The sequence below is a fragment of the Apodemus sylvaticus genome, chromosome 6, assembly GCF_947179515.1.
Source record: "Apodemus sylvaticus chromosome 6, mApoSyl1.1, whole genome shotgun sequence".
Lineage (NCBI taxonomy): Eukaryota > Metazoa > Chordata > Mammalia > Rodentia > Muridae > Apodemus > Apodemus sylvaticus.
Genome location: NC_067477.1, coordinates 41,156,043 through 41,179,066, shown reverse-complemented (window position 1 = coordinate 41,179,066; position 23,024 = coordinate 41,156,043). Strand labels below are relative to the sequence as shown.

At 48.6% G+C, this 23,024-nt stretch overlaps 1 protein-coding gene across 3 annotated transcripts in view; it reads left to right on the top strand.

The window, feature by feature from the left end:
• Positions 1–21,348, top strand: part of Smoc1 (SPARC related modular calcium binding 1) — a 160,317-nt gene extending 138,969 nt beyond the window's left edge. For 2 of the 3 annotated variants that reach the window (XM_052185539.1, XM_052185538.1), the window contains exons 8-13: positions 2,383–2,575; positions 3,113–3,195; positions 4,755–4,860; positions 14,231–14,475; positions 18,897–18,950; positions 19,464–21,348. In XM_052185539.1, coding sequence (XP_052041499.1) covers positions 2,383–2,575; positions 3,113–3,195; positions 4,755–4,860; positions 14,231–14,475; positions 18,897–18,950; positions 19,464–19,480 — 698 coding nt within the window. In that variant the 3' untranslated portion in view covers positions 19,481–21,348. The remainder of the gene's footprint in view (positions 1–2,382; positions 2,576–3,112; positions 3,196–4,754; positions 4,861–14,230; positions 14,476–18,896; positions 18,951–19,463) is intronic. The other variant, XM_052185540.1, reaches the window with a different exon arrangement.
• The last annotated feature ends 1,676 nt before the right edge of the window (positions 21,349–23,024 follow it).

Genomic DNA, 23,024 nt, shown 5'->3' with positions numbered 1-23,024 from the left:
TAATCCCAAAAAGTCATTTTAAAAGATATCTTTTCTTTCTGGAAGACAAACTGTATACTTTTCACAAATGGTTGGTGGTATCTGTGTGTGTGGGGGGCATGCACATATGCATGTGGGGTGTGGAGTAGGGTGTACATGTGTACACAGCCATGGGAAGGTGTGGAGTAGGGTGTACATGTGTACACAGCCATGGGAAGGTGTGGAGTAGGGTGTACATGTGTACACGGCCATGGGAAGGTGTGGAGTAGGGTGTACATGTGTACACGGCCATGGGAAGGTGTGGAGTAGGGTGTACATGTGTACATGGCCATGGGAAGGTGTGGAGTAGGGTGTACATGTGTACAGGGCCATGGGAAGGTGTGGAGTAGGGTGTACATGTGTACACGGCCATGGGAAGGTGTGGAGTAGGGTGTACATGTGTACACGGCCATGGGAAGGTGTGGAGTAGGGTGTACATGTGTACACGGCCATGGGAAGGTGTGGAGTAGGGTGTACATGTGTACACGGCCATGGGAAGGTGTGGAGTAGGGTGTACATGTGTACACAGCCATGGGAAGGTAAGAGGCTGAAGTCAGATATATTTCTGCATTGCTCTCTGTTATTGTTGTTGTTGTTGTTGTTGTTGTTAGACAATGTCTCTCACTGAATGTGCAGCTCCTCAGGGATCCTCCTGGATTTGCCTGTTCCACCAGTCGGTGAGGTTATGGACTTGTGGCTTTTTATCCATATGCTGGTAATCTGACCCAAAGTCCTCTTGCTTCTGTGGCAGATACTTCACCTACAGAAGCAGCCCAGCCTAGCTGCTCCGTGTCATTCCAGGATTTTCCTTACAGGGTCCCAGACTTTCGGAGTGGACAGTAAAGTGACAAACCCTATATTTAGTCTTCCTTAATTCCATACTATACTGCATTTTTCTAGATTTGGGAGCCTCATTGTCTTTATGATTTAACTCTCCATAGGTGGTCATAGAAACGGAAGGATTTCCAGAAATCTATCCACAGGGCCTATGCCTTGGGTCAGCTTCTCTTTCAGCCCAGCTCCCATCCCCAGCTTCCCCAGTTCTCAGGCCTGCTGTGGTGTGAGGTTAGGCCCACCATCCGGCTGCCCTGGGAGAGGGGGAGGTGTTCCCCCTCTTCCCCTTGCATCTGCAGTAGTCTGATTTATGGCTGGAGAGGCTGGCTGAGAGGGTCTTAATTTAAAGCCCCTGTCAGAGGTCGTTACCCGAGCGTGGTGCCAGTAAAAGCTGCTTTCCTCTCCCTTTGTTTCTTTGTCAGCTCTTTCATGGCATGAAATATGAGGGGGACGAGGCTACCAAACTGGACCTGAGAGATCTATCCCAATTCCCCGGTGCAATCCTCTTGAAGTTGTGTAGGTGTTTGCCTGCCAAGATCTAAGGAAGGTGGAGGGGTTAACTTTAGGGGCCATATGGGCTGTACAGATTTTCTTTTTAAAACACTGTCTGTGATAAGGAAGCAAACACCACACTTTATTTTTTTAAGTTAAACAAACAAACAAACAAAAAAGTCAAAATCAAACAAGAACATTGCCTACTCCCCCCCAAAAAAGCCTGAAGCAAAACAAAGAAAGGAAGAGAAATAAGGAAGAGAAGAGAGGGTGATTTACTGGGAGGGGTTGTCCGGGAAAGGGTCCGATAGGTGTGGGGCTTTTGTGAGTGCGTACACCTGGCAGAGGGCCCCACTACGGCCTCTGTCTGGGCCTGGCTCTGGGGAGAGCTGGCTTGGCTACTTGGACATGTCTATGTGTTCCTGAAGCTGCCAACTACAGACACCTTTCTGTCTCCCTTGTTTCTGCTCCTGTCTGATGGAAGCATCAGTGAGTAATAGATTCAAGCCCACTAGCGTTCTGTCTCCCTGTGTTGGAGGGTGAAAGCAACCAGGGCTGGCCCTTGCTTCTCTTTCATTCAGGGTATGGAACATAACCCTGCACAAGGGTGGTGGTCTGTGGTTCTGTCCTGCCATGCCTGGCCTAGGGAGTGTCCCCATGCACAGGCATCCCAGCGTTCACTTGCAGGGCAGTCTGACCACTGCCTCTCCTGGAGCCTGGAGCCAGTGTGTTGGCAGGGACAATTCTAAAAATGGAGGAACATTCCAGCTCTAGAGCACACTGCAGCTCAGAGTAGCCCTGATGTCCTGGCTGGCTTGTTGCTACAGAACCCCTGTGGTGAACGTGCTGATGAGCCTCTGGCAGCCATAGGGAGGCTCTGGGTGGCCCCCTGGGGCTTTCACTTTGGCAGCATGCAAGACATGGGTTTCTGGGATGACCCATCGCTTCTTTGGGGGCAGGCCTGGTCCTGGCTCTTTATTATGGATTCTGGACAGGAGGAGGAATAATCGTCAGCAGAAGCCACATCTTCTCTTACAGAGAAAGTCCATTCTTGTGACCAGGAGAGGCAGAGCGCCCTGGAAGAGGCCCGGCAGAATCCCCGCGAGGGCATTGTGATCCCCGAGTGTGGTCCTGGCGGGCTGTACAAGCCAGTGCAATGCCACCAATCCACCGGCTACTGTTGGTGTGTCCTGGTAGACACAGGGCGCCCATTGCCGGGGACTTCCACACGGTAAGCCTGCTCAGAGCATCCTGGGTACAGGGACCAGCTAGCTTCTGGGGAGTCTGCCTTTATTGTCTTCGCTGCCCTACTTCTCACAGACTCAAGTCACGGAAGTCTAACATCTCCTTCCCAAAGCAGATGAGTGTCTAGCGGAAGTGCCCAGGGCCCTGGATTCTGAACCCCCCCCCCCAATGTGTGTGGACTCTCGAAACCTACTTAATCTCTCTCAGCACCAGTTCCCAGATGAAAAGCTTATTTATGAACCACCCTGGTCTTGAAGTGACAAAAAAAAAAATCCATGTGCGGATTGGAGAAGGCATTGTTATCACGCTTGCATGGCTAAAACGACATGCCTGAAGATGTCTCAATGGGAGCATTTATGCTGGATAGTCTTGTAGCTTCCAGACAGTTCAGGGACTGTTTTATTTTCCTTCCCCAGGGCTCTAGGCTTAGTGACTACACAGGTTATTGCTGGGTAACACTGGCTGAAGAAGACTCCGTTGCCAACCCCCTTAAAACCCCTCACTTCTCTGTCTCTTCTCCAAGCTATGTGATGCCAAGCTGTGAGAGTGATGCCAGAGCCAAGAGTGTAGAGGCAGATGACCCTTTCAAGGACAGAGAGTTACCAGGTAGGAGACACGGCCCTGCCCGGGCTGGCACCTTCACTTCTTTGGGCTTCTCACCCCTCTGTGGCCACTGTGCAGGGGCCACTGTCTCCTCTATATCTGTTCTTCCAATCAGCAGCACAGAGCAAGGCATGCTGGGAAGGCTCATCATAGGAACACAGACCTGGAAACTGTGGAATCTACATCTAGAGTCAGTCCCATGCCCTTGGGAACACTGTTCTCTTCCCTTGCTCTTTCCTTCTTGTCATAAGAGTGTAGTCAGGGACTTAGAATTCTGTCGCTGGAGTGTTATGGTCATTTTCTAAGTCAGTGAAGTAGCAATGGCAGTTTGGAGGCAGTAAAGTAAAGATAGCTTTACCGGGAGTGGCTTCCTGGAGGGGCCTGTCTGGTGTCTGCCACCTGTTCTGTGGGTTGCTTATATGATGACCCTTGGTGACACAGGGTGGCCACTCAGTGTGACATGGGACATACTGACAATAGCCCAAGACCTAAAAAGTGATACTGGGTAGATTTTGTTCCTTATTAGTAGAGAACTCCAAGTCGCAATTAGAATTCTAAATACATGGTATATGAACTGAGGACTTTGCCCTGTAAATCCTCTTAAGTTCCTCTTCTTTGTGCACCATTCTAGAAAAAGCCCAAGCACAGGGAAATCTCCTCACAGGTGTCCCTGTCTTAGACCTGCACCTACACAGGAGAGAGTGAGTCATTAGAGAAAATACCCCCAATGCCTCTATGTAGGTGGGAGCTAAGTTCGTGATTGATAACCATCTTTATTCAGTACAAGATTAGGTCTGTCCTGGTGGGAACTGGTGCCATCTTGCTATTCCCCATCAGGACTCCAAAGGGAGAGTGGAGAGCAGGGAGTCCTGAAAGTCCAGGGCTTTCCATGTGGGGTTAGTAGAAATCACAGCGTCACCAAAGTTGAGGCAGGGAGGCCAGGATGCCTTCTTCTAGCCACCTCTGGACAGACGGGAATAGCCATTTTACTTCATACCAGACACGGCTTAATCTAGGCCTCAGAGACACGAGGTTCACTAAGTAGAGAGGAGCCATGGGCAGATAAAGGAAGGCATGCACATGCAGATTCAGGGCAGGTTCCCGCCAGAGAAGAGTGAGGTGCTATGGGAAAGACAGCAAGAACCCATTGAGTCCACACTGCTCTGAGAAGTCATGTCTAAGACCTGGAGGATTGGAGAGAGACGGGCCCTTAGCCTCACAGAGTTCACAATACTATCCCGGGCCAGTGTACTCAAGACAATAACCAGACAGGCACTGTTCTGATCTGGGAGCAAGAACTGATGTCAAGGAAGCACAAGGGAGGGGGAGAATCCGTGATTTAAGTGAACATATCAAAACCCTCCTCTTCTTGTCCCCTTTCACCCAGAGATGGTAACTGTAAACTTTATGCCTAGAGGGTAATGGAGGCTTATAGGGGTAATTTGAGCACTGAACACATCCCCAGTCTTTGGCGGGACAAAGACTCTGAGGGGATGGTAGCTGAGGAAGACGTTGCCTTGGTAAGTTACCTACATTCTGCCTTCAAATCTCTTGTCTTTTAGGCTGTCCTGAAGGGAAGAAGATGGAATTTATTACCAGCTTGCTGGATGCACTCACCACAGACATGGTTCAGGCTATTAACTCAGCAGCACCTACTGGAGGTGGGAGGTGAGAATGTGAGCAGGACTTGGTGTAGTAGAGTGTGGCCCTGGATTCTTCAGCTACTAAGGGGTGCTAGGAGAGAAGTCTGCTTTTCTCTGGAGCATATGTAGCCCAGAATGGCCATGACCTTGCTGTGATCCCCCTGCCTGTGCCTTCTGAGTGCTGGGATTATAGCTATGTGCAACCACACCTTGAGAAACAGGAGCATTTCAGTCAATAGGCATCACATCTCAGCCAGTCAAGATGGTTAAGTTATCATCCCGAGGATGCATGGGACAGTGCCATGCTCTTAAAATCCTGTTAGTCGGGCAGACCTGTATTTTCAGGGTTCTTACATAGTCAAGAATTTTAAAATAAAGGAAAGCGGAGAGGATGGTACACTAGTACTGCTACTAGCTATATTTCTTTAAGATCCTTTAAGCACTCCAGGGTCCCATGAGCTTACAGGCTAGCTTCTGACCATGGCTGTTTTCTCTTACCTGGCTTCCTGGGCATATAAGCCAGACTCGATCTAGGGGAGCACAACAAAGATAGATGGAGACAGAGTCTGACAGGCCATGAATGAGAACTGCGTTGAGGATTCCTACAATGCTCAGCAGCCTAGCATCTGAAAATAGAGGCAATACACTCCAGTTTCCAGGAAGAAGAAAAGAGTGAGCATTACAAATGTATACTACCGCAAGCCTATGGGCGTGCTGTTGCCACGAGCGTGCTAAGCAACTGCTGGTTGATAACAACCCGGGCATGAAGTACAGTTGCCCTTTTCTTGTCATCTGTTTCACTTTTCACTCCCGTTGTTCACAGCCAACTACAGTCCAAAATAAAAACAAAACTGAATTGGAAAATTCTAGAAAGAAAATAATTTATAAACTTAGAATAACCTTTATTGCAGCATTTTGTTATAATGATTTTATTATTAGTAATTGCTGCTAATATCTGCTGCTTAATGTATACATGTTCTCCATTTATAAGTTAAAACATTATCATAGGCATGCATATTAGGAAAAACAGTGTATTTGGAGTTCTATATCAGCAGTTTCAAGCATCTGCGGGGATCTTAGAATGTAGAAGAGGAACTAATGTTTTTAGGTTGATTAGAAACAGGAGAGAAAACAGTAATAATGTAGGTAGTATGGGCACAGCACCTCAGGTCTGGGTGGGGGTGGGGGTGGGGGTGGGGGTGGGCCCACAGCTCAGGGGTCCTGGCTGCAAGTTCTCTCTCAGTCCTGCAGAGACAGCAGCACCCCAACCCTGCTTTCCACAGGAGCCCCTGGCCCCAGGACTGTATGGTCTTGGCTACAGGAAGGGGATCATAGATAGCCCTGCCACCTGGAGAAGTTAGCATTTGGTGTCCTTGTGTCACAGGACAAAGAGATTTTTACAGGCAATAAAAACTAGAAAATGTATGTCTTTCATACTGATGTACCCTTAGGGAAGGACTTGAAAAAAATAAGACCCCTTTTAGATGTTATTTAGGAGTGGGGGAAGTTTTTTAAAAAACACTCCTCAAAACATGGTTTTTATTTTAAGCTCATATTGGCTTAAAATGACTGTGCTTAGTTTTGATAGGAATGAAAGGTTTGGACTGTTTTGGGTACTTGTGTTACCCAAGGGCTGGACTTTTGATCAACAGGAAGACAAGGTAGACTATGAAATAGTTTAGAAATCAGGTAAGAGTGAGGGAAGAGAGCGTGTGGGGTGGCCATGGGCAGGTAGGTACCAGGGCTGCCAGTCTTCTTGGGCTCTCCCGGACCTTCCCATTGCATTAAGCAGAAGCCCAGGCATGTACCCAAATGACCTCAGGAAGCTCCCTCTGGTTTTCCTTCCCACCATCATGTTCCAGGCACTAGCCCTTTCAGTTTCCTTCCACAGTTTACTCTGGCTGTCCTGGGACCCTCACACCTCCTGCCCCTTCAGTCTAGAATGTCATTCTCCTTTTCTGGTGGCTGTCTAGTGTATTGACAGATTACCTTCTCCAAGGTCCTCCCCTGATGTATTTCTATTTAGATCCCATAGTAGATATTTGATATGTGTCGATCACTACTTGTCTAGAAGGGTGGTAGATCTGGCAGACAGAGGGTTTGATTGGAGAGTCCATTGACTCTTGGAATATGAGGCTGGATGCAACTGGGGACTTCACTTTCAGAAGTAGGGCTCTACAGCACTCTGCCTGGCCTGCTCCACTTGGGCTCCTGTATAGACAGACACTGACCAGCCACTCTTCTTCTGTGATGGAGGAACAGGGTGGGGCAGTAGGTGTAGGTGTGGGAGGGACTGGGCTGCTGGAGACCGGGTAGTATATCTGGAATAGGGCTGATGAGGAGAATCAGGAAATCCAGAGTTCCCGGATGCTGGACTTGGCTTTGGAATTGAGAGCTTGGGTTGCTGGTACGGGGCTAAAGAAGCCACACTCAACCCTTCCTTCTCAGGGTTTAACAATCAAACCTGGACATCAGTGGATGCCAGTGGGGAAAAGTCCTGCATGGAGTCTGTGGGAAGAAGGGAGAGAAGATATTTAAGCAATATAGAAGATTGATCATCCCTGTCTCTAGCCTACCACTTGTCAGACATGACTATTGTCACACATGGCTTTGCAATGACTCCATGTCTCAGCCTGATTTTGGTATAAGTTCTATGCTTGTTTCTGGGGATACCTGAAGAAAAGGACATAGTCCCTTGGACTATATACTCTGGAGATGACTACAAAGTCAGTGTGATCCTAGAGGTTTGTAAGACCTTCTAAGACTTAGGGTGGTTAGGGGAGGGGTGCATGAAAGCTGACAATAGGAGGTGACATTTTCACTTATACAGAGGGAGCGGCCCTACCACATTGTACCAGGAATGAGGGCAATGGGAGATGAACAAGGTGGGTCCAGGTGGGGCATATGGGAGAAGCCGCAGGAAGTGGCATGAGTCAGCCTGGGATATGGTGGACAAGTTAGAGATGTAGCTGCAGAGCTGGACAGAGGCATGTCGAGTCATGCCAGAAGCGTCAGGGACCACAAGATTGAGAGTACTTTTGAATGATCACCCTGATGGCATTAAGATGCAAAACTAGGGGAAGTTTAACAGGTGTGGGAGAGCGGGAGCAAGAGGGTGATGGGAACACTACTGGGTAGAGAGGGATGATTTACTGAAGCATTCCATGTGAAATTAATAGATTCTCAAGACTGGGTAAATGCAGGGTGAGGGAGAGAGGGAGGTGCCAGCTTCTCTCTATGGTCTCCTAGTCTGATTCGGTGGCCAAAACCTGTGCTTCCTAAATCTAAACTTAGACAATGTAGAGTTGGGTGTCTGTGGAAACCTCTGTGGCTGGTATATTGGCAGGGGCACCATAAGCATCTTTTGATGACTGCCTTCCTCACTTTTGCTGGATGATTAACTATGTCCTTGGTTCCCCCCACCCAGGGCTCTGGAAGGCAATTTTCTATGGATCAGCCACCCACCCATCCACTAGACCCTTAGAATAAAAGGAAGTCTGTCTACCTAGGTAGGTAGGTAGGTAGGTAGGTAGGTTGGTAGGTTGGCAGGTTGGCAGGTAGGTAGGTGGGTAGGTAGGTAGATAGGTAGGTAGGTTGGTAGGTAGGTTGGTAGGTAGGTTGGTAGGTAGGTTGGTAGGTAGGTTGGTAGGTAGGTAGGTAGTTTAGGTTGGTAGGTTGGCAGGTTGGCAGGTTGGCAGGTAGGTAGGTAGGTAGGTAGGTAGATAGATAGATAGGTGGGTAGGTATGTTGGTAGGTAGGTAGGTAGGTTAGTAGGTAGGTAGGTAGGTTGGTAGATAGGTTGGTAGGTAGTTTAGGTTGGTAGGTTGGCAGGTAGGTAGGTAGGTAGGGAGGTGGGTAGGTAGGTAGGTTGGTAGGTAGGTATGTTGGTAGGTAGGTTAGTATGTCAGCAGGTTGGCAGGTAGGTAGGTAGGTAGGTAGGTGGGTAGGTAGGTTGGTAGGTTGGTAGGTTGGCAGGTTGGCAGGTAGGCAGGTAGGTAGGTGGGTAGGTAGGTAGGTAGGTAGGTTGGTAGGTAGGTAGGTGGGTAGGTAGGTAGGTTGGTAGGTAGGTAGGTTGGTAGGTAGGTTGGTAGGTAGGTTGGTAGGTAGGTAGGTAGGTTGGTAGGTAGGTAGGTAGGTTGGTAGGTAGGTAGGTTGGTAGGTAGGTAGGTTGTTAGGTTGTTAGGTAGGTTGGTAGGTACGTAGGATGGCAGGTTGTTAGGTAGGTAAGTAGGTTGTTAGGTAGGTTGTTAGGTAGATAGGTAGGTAGGTTGGTAGGTAGGTTGGTAGGTAGGTAGGTTGGTAGGTAGGTTGGTAGGTAGGTAGGTAGGTTGGTAGGTAGGTAGGTAGGTAGGTTGGTAGGTAGGTAGGTAGGTTGGTAGGTAGGTAGGTTGGTAGGTTGTTAGGTAGGTTGGTAGGTAGGTAGGATGGCAGGTTGTTAGGTAGGTAAGTAGGTTGTTAGGTAGGTTGTTAGGTAGGTAGGTAGGTAGGTAGGTAGGTTGGTAGGTAGGTTGGTAGGTAGGTAGGTTGGTAGGTAGGTTGGTTGGTAGGTAGGTAGGTAGGTTGGTAGGTTGGCAGGTTGGCAGGTAGGTAGGTAGGTGGGTAGGTAGGTTGGTAGGTTGGTAGGTAGGTTGGTAGGTAGATAGGTTGGTAGGTAGATAGGTAGGTAGGTTGTTAGGTAGGTGGGTTGGTAGGTTGGTAGGTTGGTAGGTTGGTAGGTAGGTAGGTAGGTTGGTATGTAGGTTGGTAGGTAGGTTGTTAGGTAGGTGGGTTGGTAGGTTGGTAGGTTGGTAGGTTGGTAGGTAGGTAGGTAGGTAGGTAGGTAGTAGGTAGGTAGCTACTCTTGGGAGAACCAACTTTGTCTGTATGAGCCTCTTGGTCACTCACGTGCTTCCTAAGGAGAGACTGCCAGCGGAGTGGCCCTTATCCTCCTGGTAGAGTGCAGTTGGTTGTCTGTTGATGGTTTTGCAGGGAAGAGTCTGGAATGTGGCTGACTTGGCATTTCCCATGTCCACCCGCACAGCTGGTGGGGCCTGGACCCAGCTCCAGATGGGGCTCAGTCAGTCTGCTTGGATTGGCTCAGGCCTCCTGGCCAGCCCTTCTTACCTTCTTTAAAATTGCTTAGGACAGCAGAACTGGGCCCAGGTCTTGGCCAAAGCAGGTTGTGGTAAATGGGCTTGGCTCTCCAGCGATTTGTTACAGCCAAAACCTGCCAGGGCCAAGGCCACAGAATCAAAACTGAGTGCCGCAGGAGGATGGCCTTCACCACCCTGAAAATTGAGAGAAGGCTTAGCATGTCTGTTCAGGGAGGGACCTGGCTCTGGTGGGTTTCCCTATCCTTGAAGTCAGAGGTCCTAAAATAGCCTAAAGGCAGAGTCACTGAATATATTCTGAATATAGGATGAGGTATCTTTGGAAGAGTATATTTCCATACTACATCTGAGAAAACTTGGGCATTCTACCTACCCAGGTAACCCTTTTAGAAAAACTTAACCCATGAAAGGGTCCTTATAAGCACTGGAGAGATACCGAGATTGCTCTTTGAGTGAAGGTGCTTGCTGTCAAGACTGAGCACCTGAACCAGATCCCAAGAATCTATATGGTGGAAGGAGAGAACTGACTCCCGTTGGCTGTCTTCAGACTTCCACATGTGTGCTGTGACATGTGCACCCCACATGCAAAGATCCATACACACACACATAATTGAATGAATGCAAAATAGAAGGTTGTGCAAGCGGGGGTGGGCAGTGGGATGTGACTTTTAGGTAAGAGTATAAGTGGCAGAATCTGTGTTGGCAGGAATGGACTGAGATGGCTCCTGGAAAACCTGCCTCACCCCTATCTAGCACTCCCCTGCATGGGGAATCTCAGAACTTCTCAGTTCACAGAGGTCTCTGGTGTTTTCTCTTAAACATTCTCGGTGTTGCTCTGGCTATCTTGGGACATGTGATAGATCAGAAGTATAAAGGTTCTTGGTGTTTGTTCTAGTAAGGTGTTGGTTCCCAAGTGTGGCCCTGCCATCACTCAGCTTTGAGGTACAGCTGAGGCTTTGTTACTTAAGAGGACTTGTGGAGATCAAAGGGGTTCAAAAGGTAACCCAATCACAAAAGAATACACATGGAATGCAATCTCTGATAAGTGGATATTAATTAGCCCAGAAGCCCTAAATACCCAAGGCACAAATTGCATAACAAATGACACCCATGAAGAAGTATGGAGAGGGTCCTGATCCTGGAAAGGATTGATCTAGCATTGGAAGGGAATATAAGGACAGAGAAAAAGGAGGGAGGTGATTGGAGAAGGGATGGAGAGAAGAAGGTTTATGGGACATATGGGGAGGGGGGATCCGGGAAAGGGGAAATCATTTGGAATGTAAACAAAGAATATAGAAAATAAAAATATTACAAAAAAGGAGTTCAAAAGCAGAGCCTTGTGATAGCTGGGATGGAGGGGGGGCTTGGCACAGAGGCAGAACCTTTAGTTCCCACAGGGTAGCTTGTGGGTTGGGGGCTCTCAGAGATATGGTGTCCTGTGCTTAACCCAGCATTCTGTCACGGGCTGGCATCAGTTAGGGTATGCAGGCTAGCCATGGGAAGTCAGGGCTGCTCCACACTGAAAGACCTTGATGGGGGAACAGAGACGGTACAGAGGAAAGCCAGGAGTGCAAAGGAACAGAGCCCAGATGAAGATCTCCCCCTGGCCAACTCAGAGCTTGCAAGGTAGGAAGAACTACTTCTTGATGCAAAATAGCCTGAAGGCAGGTAGGGAGAGCTCTGACCACAGCCGTGCAGAGAACAGACAAACGAGTAGGAGGGTGCTCGGGAACACGTGTTGGAGGGAGAAAACCTTCTCTGGCAGGGCCTCTGGGTGGGATGACCTCATCCCTCCCGTCTCAGCAACTCTCAGACTTTATTATTCCAGCCTCCAGGTAGACATGACGCTATGCCCAGCCTAAAGGTTAAAGGAAGAGCTGCCTTTGTCTTGGCATTCTCTCAGCTCCCTGACTGCCTTCCCGAGAAAGAGCCTTTCTTGGGAGCTCTTGTCTCCTCCAGAGCTTAGATCTTCTCTGGTGCTCCCCTTCATGTACCCTGAGCACTCCATACAGTTTCTGCCCGCCCGCCCTGTGTACTACAAGGGCCATGAGGGTGGGTGCTGCCACTAATAACGAAATAGTAACATTTGAACACAGGCTGTTGCACAGCACCATAGAGAAGGTCAGCCTGCCTCAGACTCCCTGCACCTGGTTTCCATGGCAGATTAAGCAGATTCCTCAGGAGTCAAAGGCCAGTGACAGCTGTGTGCCTCACACCTTCCCTAAGGGTCTCTCTGGGTGGGAGCTGTCAGGATGACATCCTACTGAGTCCTTCTTAGAATCCAGGAGGTCTAGGGCATTTACCAAAGACTGTAGTCTGCCTTGTTAACAATGGGCTAGACAGCCACCAGGGGTGACTAGCTTTTCTTTGCAGGGCTGAGGGGGAATACAGCTTCTTTTTGCTTGAACTTCACGCTACATGGAAAGTAAGACAGGGTTTTCTAGCTTCTTCTCAAGGAGGGATGAGAGGTGGTCCACTCCTTTCTAGAATGTACAGCAAACCTGAGAGGGGTGTCATGTCACCAAGTGCCTTGGACAGTTTTTAAAAACCATGCATACCTTCAGAGTGTGCTAGCAGGTCCCGATCACCTGGTCTAGGGTCCTTGCTTACTAGTGAACTTCCTATCAATGCTCTGTTGCAGACGCTGCACAGCAGTCATTTGAAATGTACAGGGTCTAAACCTCAGCTTTATTCCTCTCCCCAAGGGCCAGTGATCCAGGCATTGACTAGGAGTCCAGCTCATAGTCAGTGGTAAGCCCCAAGGACAGAACCAAGACACTTGTGTGTGTGTGTATGTGTGTGTGTGTGTGTGTGTGTGTGTGTGTGTCTTTTTTTCTGTTCAGAAACTCCAACTCATCCTTCTGGAACAGATCTATCATTGGCTTTAAAAACCTGTAATTAGTATCACTCTGACTTCTTTGAGTGAAGATGATGCATAAATAATTGAGTAATAAATAAAATGATAGGTAGGCCATCAACTATATATGTGCACAGAAGCATTGGCCTTGTAACTTTGTGGTCCAGAGATATGGACTGTGCCAGATGTCATCACTACATATCTGTACACAAAGATGTATTCCCAGTCACTAGTTTCTCTAAGCATTAGCGGTTCAGGTTAATATGTGATCTCTTAGGCCCATCCCAGATCTCCTGACTAGAAACTTTAAGCTTTAGAGACTTACCCCAGCAGGTTTAGAATATGCTTGCTTTAGAATCTCTGTTTGGGTCTGGGGAGATGGCTTAGTGGTCAAAGAACAAGCAGCAAGCACAAGAACAGAGCTTAGGTTTCATCTGTTAATGTAAATTCTGGGAACACATCTGTAACTCCAGCACTCAGTAGGTGGACATAGAGTATTCTAAGTAAGCCGGCTAGCTAGATCAACTGTGCTGGGGAGCTGTGACTTCAACTGAGAGACTCTGTCTCAATGAATAAAGTGAGCATGACCAAGGACCACTCTTCTATGCACATGCACAAAGCCACAGGGGACATCACACCTCTCATCTGCCAGCCTTTATATTTTAGGCTCTGCTCCTCCTAGACCGTGAGCAGCCTGAGGCTAAGCTGGCATCCCTAGTCCTGGTTGGCTCCCTTACAGGAGTTCAGAAAGCACCCTATCTGACAGTGATCTGTAGATCATGAAAAGGACAGTAGAGATACTAGACATGGCTTACTCAGGTGGACTAAATCTACATAGAAATGTCCTGGTTATTTCAGAGGGTCAGGCAGGCCAGTGAAATAACATCACTTAGAGGCCCCTAAGGAAAAAGCTGTTGCTACCTGATGGCTGGTAGCCCAGCATGAAGACTGTCTTGGTTTGGTCTCTGTTGCTATAACAAAATACTCTGGGCTGGGTAATTTATAGAGAAGAGTTGTATTTTGGCTCACATTTCCAGAAGTCCAAGAGCATGCCAGCATTCATTTGGCTTCTGACGAGGGCCTCTTACAGCTTCAGCTAACTCATGCTAGAAAGTAGACATAGGAATTACCTGCAGAGATGAAGGGAAATGGGTGTGTGTGGGTGTCCGCTTTGTAGCAGCCTCCTGTTGTAAGCGCTAATCCATTTCCGTTAAGAACTGACTCAGGCTCTGTAGAAGGTAATTAATCTCTCTTCAAGGGTCTGCCTTCATTCCCCCAACATGGATCCATTATTAACCAACTTCAGTACAAGCTGGCAGGAGTAAATGCTTAACTGTATCAAGTACCCTGGCGTTTGGCCATTTGGGAGAGAATCACAGCAAAGCAGGCAACACCTGCAAGACCCTGAGTGGTGTTTTCTGGGGTGGGGGTTCCTGTCTATGATCCAGGTTCTCAGAGCCAGACCCCAGTCACACCCTGGAGGAGCGAGTGGCGCACTGGTACTTCAGCCAGCTGGATAGCAACAGCAGCGATGACATTAACAAGAAGGAGATGAAGCCATTCAAGCGCTATGTAAAGAAGAAAGCCAAGCCCAAGAAATGTGCCCGGCGCTTCACCGACTACTGTGACCTGAACAAGGACAAGGTCATCTCACTGCCTGAGCTGAAGGGCTGCCTGGGTGTTAGCAAAGAAGGTGAGTTCTATCCCCTGTATGCCTGCCAGACCCAGGGACAGGGACCAAGGGCTGTCCTGAGCAGTGGGATCCCAGTCCCCCATGTATTCACCATCCATATATTGGGAGTGGGCTGTACTTTGGGTCTAGATGCCTGCTGTAGCCATGGAATTGACTGGCAAGATTCCTATTGTTACACAGTCTACTGAAAAGATATAGCAGTTATTCATGTCCTTTGTGATTAGTACTATCAGAGTGTGTTAGTTAGGGTAGAGCAGACTACAGTAAATGGCAAATAGACTCATGCATAGCATAGCTCAACTTAGCAGAACTTGCTTATATTTTATCTTGTCCAGGGAGTAGGGCAGCATAGTTCCAGATTGTGATCCAGATTGTGTGCCTATGCATGTGTGTTGTATGTGATATGTGTACACAGGGGATAGCACAAGGATAGGGACTTCTCTACATAATACCTCAAGGCAGCAGGTACTGAATGTTTTCATCAACAGGCTTCTAAGGGCACTGTGTGGGTCTGATTTATTCTCTATTCACCATCTAGAGTAAGCATGGGTGTGTGAAGGAATTCTCTGAAAACAGTCTTAGAAGTATCCTGCATAATGATCCTGAGTAATTTCTCATGGCTCACGAACTGGAACTCAGTCACTGGGATGTAGCAACTATAGGTGACAGGAGGCAAGGTAAGGCTAGAGAGCCCTTCACTCAAGTGGGAAGTTTTATAAAGGCAGTGAAGAACCACTGGATTGGGAAGGTCATATTTGAAAGAAACTGTAGTATTTATCCCAGGCCTACCTAGGGACACTTGCAACTTAGTGAGGAGTTACTGAGGCCTGACCCTGTCACATTCCATGCCTTTTGTGCTGGGAGTACCTGTCCATACAACTTCTAAAACCAAGGGAAGGTACAGTGTGGTGCCTTCCTCCATGGAACTCAGGGACCCTCCCTCTGGAACTTTGCCAGAGGCCAGGTGTCTGCCACTTCCAGCCAACACACAGTACCCACAGGAAGCAGCCAGAGGAGGCTGTGGTCTGGGATGCAGGATTTAAGGATCAGTGCTCATCTGGATGCCCATCCAACCCAAATTCAGCCAGGAGCAGGCTGTAGATTTGAGACATCTGAATTTTTTTTCTCCCAGAGACTCCTGGGGTATTTTCTGTTTCTTGCTCAACTTACATTCTTGACCCTCTCACTTCAAAGGTGGCATTGAGGGTGTGGCAGGAGCACCTGTGTCTGCACCTGTGATTGTGACATGTCTGCATCCATCTGTGCATGTATCTCTTTGGCATATCTCTGTGAGCATGCCTTCATGAGTACCTGTCTGACAGCCTATCTCTGTGTGAACACACGTGTTTATCTATGCCTGTTTTTTTAAAAATGATTGTTTTGTGCGTAGGAGTGCTTCTCTCCATTTAAGCATGTGCATAAGGCATGTGCCTGATGCCTGCAGAGTTCAGAAGAGGACCCGTTGGAACTGGAATTACAGACAGTTGTGAACCATCATGTGGATGCTGGGAACTGAACCTGGGTTCTCTGCAACAGCAGCCAGTGATCTTAAGTGTTAAGCTATCTCTTCAGCCCTTTATGCCTGACTTAAAATATATCTGTGTATGCATGACTATGCATGACTATGCATGACTATGCATGACAGTATGTCCATGCTGTCTGTGTGTGTGTGTGTGTGTGTGTGTCTTAGAATGGGGTGAAGTAAAGCATAGAAGTGAGAGGGGGGTTCTGAGTTAGGGTTGAAGTTGCCTGTGTAGATGGAAAGCCCATGGAGAGTACAAGGGGACTTTTCTTTCCATTCCTCTGTCCAGATGACACACTGATCCTAGAGCCCAAAACCTTCTATTGTTCTACGTTAAAAGAGTCTGGATTAAGTGGAGGAGCAGTGCTGTGTACTCACGAGGCAGCAATGTTGCCAATGCTGGGCTCATCAGTAGGACTTCAGGGTCTAGTTTCTGTGCCCTCTGTGAAGATGACCCCGGAGTAAAGAACAATATCTCTTGTGAGCAGGCCAGTCTTATTGCCTGGGGAAACCAGGAGTGGCCCGAGAGGACTCCTGGGCAGTGTGGCGCAGATGTAGCCTTGGGACTCTGTGAGGAGGGATAGAGCCTTCAGGGAGCTGTGTGGCCAGTACCCTGGCAAGGGTGTCCATTTCCAGGCATGTGGTTCCAACAAGAGAACGGAGGACTGTGGAGAAACCTAGGGGAGGAGTGAGGACAACTGTCTAGACAGATGTAGGGATGTGGTGACGACCAGAGACCCTGAAGTCAGATAGACCTCACTGTTAAGCTCTGTTAGTTCTAGCCCTGTAATTCGACTAAGTACCTCATCTCTATGGATCTCAATGTCCTCCTCAGGCTAATGGAGGTAGTAGAGATTTGGCATGAGAAGTTAACAGTTTAGAGCAGGTGATGGGCAGGACAGAGCCCCACAGTGATCACACAAAAGCTATCAGTAGCAGAGGAATCCACCCATGGGATAGAGGTGCTGCTTGCTGGCAGCCTCAAAGTCTCCCTCTGCTCCTGGTGGCAGAAAGCCACTTGGCCAGATGGAATCTGGGAGCCCAGGCACAGGTCATCTGGTATTATGTGGTGCCCTCTGGTGGCCTGAGAGGGACTTGCATGCCAGGTGGGGGCCCAACGGGGGTGGGGAGATGTGGGACTTGGGGAGTGTAGTTTTGGGTTTGAGAGACCCGGATTTTGGAGATGCCACAGGAGCACCCCTTCTTTTGCCTTCCAGAACTCTCACTGGAAAGCTGAGTCCTCCGCCCGGCCTGGTAAACCTGGCATTTGGAGGCTTGGGCCTTGGTACCTGGTCTTTTTTCCAAGTCATAAAGCAAGTTTGTTAGGATTGCTGTCTACCTTATAAAGCAAGCAGCAGAGGACTAGAGGCTCAGTGTCTCCAGAGGGCCAGCTCCAGTGTCAGCCAGAGGGTCAAGAGCTCGGGGTCCAGCGGATGACAGCAGCGATGAGCTTCCTTCCTCCCGCAATGCTGGGCCATCCCGGGTTTTTAGCCCCTTAAATGGGATAATATCACTCCTATAATATAGGTCTGCTGAGGTACAAGGATGTGCTCCTGGCCCTCCATTTTGTTCTCTGGATCTTAGCTCATGAAGCAGGGCCAGGATAGCCCTCCTCTTTCTATGTACAGATTTCCATGTTTCCTACCGAGGGCGGCACCTGCAGAGTGGGGCTGAGTAAATGTAGACTCTCCTGTCAGGCAGCCTGGCTCTGCCGTTCCCACCTGCCTGCCTCGGGTCTGCTTCTCATGTCTTCCCGGATCCGTAACCTCACCTGCAAACTTAGATATACCAACATCTACCCTTAGTTTTCTTCCTTGGGTCTTAAGGAATGCTGAGAGATGCTGAGCTGTGGCATCATAGGACCCACAGGTGATCTTGGGCTTAGTAGGAATGAGTCTCCATGAACTTCACACCACCATGAATTCTGCTGATCCTCGGGGCAACCCTACCTGAGAGGCAGAGAAGGAGCCTAGAAGTTGTCTTAATTCCATCTTCTGGTTCTGTGCAACGATGTTCAGAGGCACAGGGAACTGGCCCAGCTCTGAGAATGTTCTCCCTTCAGGAGATCAGGTCTTGAAGGAGCACCAGGACCTGTACACAGGGTGGGTGTTGTCAAATCAGGTCTGGGACCTTGTGTAAGCCACTCTGAGCCTTTGCCTCCAGATTTGGCAAGCAAAGGGACTAAGGTTCCTTCCGCCTCTGACATTACAGAACTCGGAGACTGGAACCAAGAAGGTTATAAATAGCCACTTATTAGCTAACAGCCGAGGGGATTCAAAGAGTGGGATTCCCAGGTGGGTTCCAATACCACAGTGGGAAAGGAAAGTGAAGAAAACCTGTTTATTCTCTCTTCTATTGGTCCCTGCCAATTTGACTTCAAGCTCAGTCTGGACTACAGGGAGAAATGCTATCAAAAAAAAAAGAAAGAAAGGAAGAAAGAAAGAAAGAAAGAAAGAAAGAAAGAAAGAAAGAAAGAAAGAAAGAAAGAAAGAAAGAAAGAAAGAAAGGAAGGAAGGAAGGAAGGAAGGAAGGAAGGAAGGAAGAAAGAAAGAAAGAAAGAAAGAAAGAAAGAAAGAAAGAAAGAAAGAAAGAAAGAAAGAAAGAAAGAAAGAAAGAAAGGGTGTCAATGACAGCGGGAGTGGTGACAGTAGCGATAGCCAGCGAGACACCCCAGCCTGACTATAGAAAAAGGACCGTTTAAAGGTACTGGTGGAAATGGGTTTACTAGACAGAACATGGCAATAGGCAGCCCCAGAACAGGAAGCACATCCACGTCACTTCCGGCCCCTCCCACTCTGATCGGTTCTGAGGGCAGAGCAGGCAGGGGCTCAGATACAGTCGCTCTGCCAGCTGTCTGGGTCTAGACCTCTCCCATGTCATGTGTTCCTATCTGTTGCAGGTGGTAGCCTTGGCAGCTTCCCTCAGGGAAAGCGAGCAGGCACAAACCCATTCAGTAAGTTGCCTTCTTTTTGGACTTCCCTCTTCTGTGGACCCCCTGCAGAAACTGTGGTAGCATAGAAGGAAAGCCATAGACCAGATCACTTAAAGGCCCACGCTCCTCTATGTCTGGTGGGGATATGAGGAAGATGTCATCAGTGCTGAAAGGATTCTGTCATTCCCACCTGTCCCAGACACCTGCCATTTCCTCCAGGTTAGAGCAGTACAATCTGGTCAGAACTCAAAAGAGTCCATCCTGTGCTTGTCTGGCAGTGTCCAGGCTTGTACAATTCTGACTGGAATTTACAGTTTCTAACTGACTCTGGATGCTGGGAACTGCCTCAGAGTAGAAAAGAATAGGAGGGTAAAACACACACGTCTGAACATCTAGACGGTAACCTGCGCCTGACCCAGCCCATGCCTGCCGTGAAAGGCTGCCCCTCATGCAGATGCTTCCATAGCTGAACATTTCGTACACTCTTAATGACTCACATCGCTTTCTCTTATGCTCTCTCCTTCCCGCTCCCAGTCGGACGCCTCGTCTAAAGAGCGGAAAAATCAAAAGGCTAATGGAGAGTCCGAGGAGACAGGACTGGCCATCAGACACCTAACCCTCAGCGCTGCCGTGGCCCAGCCTCAGCCCATGTAACATAAGTGGTGCCCGCCATGTTTGCACTTTTAATAACTCTTATGTGTGTGTTTTGTTTCTGGTTCCATTTGTAAACACTAGTTATCTAATACCACAGTGGGAACAGGAAAGGGAAGAAAAGCTGTTTATTCTCTCTTTTATTGTTAAGGTTTTTTTGTTTTTTGTTTTTTGTTTTTTTTGTTTTTGTTTTTTGGATCTGCTACTGACAACTTTTAGGTTATGGTGGGGGGGCGGTCGAGAAGAAAGAGATTTATATACTGTATATAAATATATATGTAAATTGTATAGATCTTTTGTACAGGCATCCACATCACTGTTTGTCCCTCTACTTCCTCTGGACTCGCAGTCTAACTCTCTCAGACTGTATCTCTAGCTTACCCGAGTTTCACTGCAGATGGACTCAGTGTGAGTAGCCGGGAGCTCTGTGTGTGTGCTGTGGACAGCATGTTTTCTTCTGGTGGGAAGAGGGTACTGGTCCATGCCATTAGCTGTCAAAGCCCAGTCACTTGGCCATTGGCTGTGTACGAGGGGAGCCCAGCTCCTGTGATGGTCAGCATGGATTCCAGTTCTCCGGTGACTCACGTGTCCTTGCTATCCAGATCCCTTGGCAGTCTACAGTGAATAACGGAGCAAGCTCTACTTGAAGGGCTCGACTTTGCCTGCTTTTAAGCATCTCCACCCATGTCTAGCACATCCCCCATGTAAGACATGAGAGGTGAGACCCCAGGCCTGTGAGGAAAAGGACACCCAGCAGGGTTTTCCTTCAGCAGGTGTTGGGCATCTGAGGAGATGGTGAAGAGGACAGAAGACCTGAGCCAGCCCTTCTGCAAACCCACAAGAGCGTCTCCACAAGCTTGCTGCTCCAAACACTAGAGTCATACTAGGTTTCACTTCCGTGCTCTCCCTCCATCTCCTGCCCTCATCCTCGCCGTCAGCCACCTTGCTGACCAATACCGGAGTTGCTCTTATTCCTCCGGCTTTTCTCATCGACTTCCAGAATTCTAAGATTGGCATGTTGTCCCTTACTTCTGCTTCCCCAGGAGGAATAGGAGTGATGACCCCGCCAAAGGGAGATCTAGGCTTTTGCAGAGTGCCAGATTGCATCAGGGCAGATTAGCAGCCTTTTCTGTCTAGGCGCCATGATGATTCGCATGTCCTTCAGACGGAGCAGCAAGTGACCCTTAGCAGCTCTTCCATGGTCAGCCATGATGGCAGTGAGGGACGCCAGGGCTGGTGCTTTTGCTGGCTTGCCCTCAGCAATCTGCCTTGCCTGGGGTTCCACCTCAGTATCCTGTAAATGCATCCACCTTGGTAAACCCTGTTCTATCTTGGGTCTGGAAGGCATTAGCCCCATAATGCTGCCCACATGTGGGGACCATAGCCTTCTCAGGGCTTAACTTGATAAAGTCTCTGCTCCAGAAGGTTCCTGCTCTTCTGGTGAAAGTCACACATATTGTCCCACAACGACCAGTGACCCTGTCCTGACGTGGTAAGGTGGCAAGAATGCCTTCTCTTGGAGCCTTGAGCAGAAACACCGCACGCAGCGTGCTGGAGCTGATGGGCCTCACAGCAGACTCCATCTCTATTTCCTGGCCTGAAGGAAGTGTGCACAGAGAAGCCACCTTTATGTGGGAGTTTAGAATCTGACCAGCCAACTTCTCTCTCACAAATGGGCGCAGGCTGTGCTGTGTGGTTTTCCCTTGGGGAGGTGGGAACAAGAAAAAGTATTTGTAGCTTGTTTTATAAAAAATAAAAATGGGTAAACCTTGGCAGCTGGTGCCTCTTTCTTCGGGTGGCCTCCGCTGAAGGAGAGGCCCCATTTCCTGGAAGATTTCATGGTTTTTCTGGTCTAGGTGCTCAAGCTCTGATCCTCACTTTTAGTGAGATGCCAGCATGGAACACTGTGGCCCCTGGGGTGTGTACTTGCTAGGAAGATGCCGCGGGTCCTCTTGGCCCTTAACTGCTGGTGTGTATACTTCAGTTCTCCCTCTGACCTTCACCCATGCAGAAGCCCCAAAGTATCCTCAGTCTGGGGCCCTCCCCTCAAGCCACACCTGGAATGGAGCTGGTAGGACATGGGGGCGGGGGGAGGCAGGTGCACTGACAAGCTTTTTTTGTCTTCAGCCTGGAGGGCGTGGCTGTGTTAATCATGATCTGGACCCTAGGCTGGAAGTCAGGTGGAAAGCTGACTCTCTGACCCTCAGTTGGGTTTGTCCGTTCACATTTCAGTTCTGCCTGGCACCGTGTGGCACCACTTCTGAGCTGGCAAACTCTGCAGAGCAGAGGACTTTGGGATGGGGGTTGCCAACATGCCTAAAGCCAGGTTAGGGCTGAGGCATCTGAGTCTCCTGTGAGTAGGACTTTTCCTTTCATCCTCTCTCCCTGCGAGGCTGTCCTTGCAAATGGCCTCTGTTACTTACCCACTTGGATAGCTTTTCCAGATTCTTCTGGCTGCAATTTGGGCTTTTGTCCTCTGTGGGTACATAGAAGATAAATTTTTTTGGTTCTCCCTTTGCCCAACCTTTTCTCCCACAAGACTTCCCTGGAGAAGGATCCTAGCACTCCACTAGTCACACAGTGCCTAATCACCTCGTACTCCATCCAGTTCCTCCCAGTTTCAGAACTGAAGTTTCTGTTTCAAGGCAATGAGGATAGCTGGTTTTCTGTTCACTGATGTATATACTGTGGTAGTCCAGTGACCACCAGGTTCTAAGTGTAGATTCAGGCCTAGGAAGAGGGGCAAAGTGATTGCTAAGCCTGGAGAAAGTAGACTAAGGAATCCTCTTGTCTTCAGATTTTCTGACCTCTGTTGATTCCCTAGCTACCTTCCTGGAGGCATCAGAATGGCAGCTTCTGGGTACCACTTAGGACTGAGCTGCATCAGCAGGAGTTCATTGTCATTCCCAGCAATTAAGGGTCTTACTCAAAGCCACTATTTTGCAGAGAACTGCCTGCAAGGCTTCAGAGAACTGATAAAAGTCTATGGGGCTGGTATCTTTTCAGGACCATGGAGCGTTGACAGAGGATGGGGTCCCAGTATCCAGGGGTCCCAGTGATATAATACCTGCTTCCCAAGGGGGTGAAACACAGCCCCAAAAACTTTGTAGAAAGATAAATGGGTGGATGGATAGATAGACAGACAGGCAGACACACAAAATTAAAACAACAAACAATGTAGAGAGGTAGCTAAGTTAGTTTTCTAGCCAAACATCCCCAAAGCTTCTAAGTGATCTGCAAGATCATAGCCATGCTATTAATGAGGTTCAAATCTTTCCCAGGAGCCTTGACCTGTTCTTGCTGAACAAGAGGGGGAATGGGAAGTTAGATCTTTCATGAAGTACCACCAAGACCTTCAACCATTCACCACAGATCTCTACATCTTCTGCAACTTTCATTGTTTACTAAGAAAGCCCTAACTTTGGTCACATCCCATCTACTACT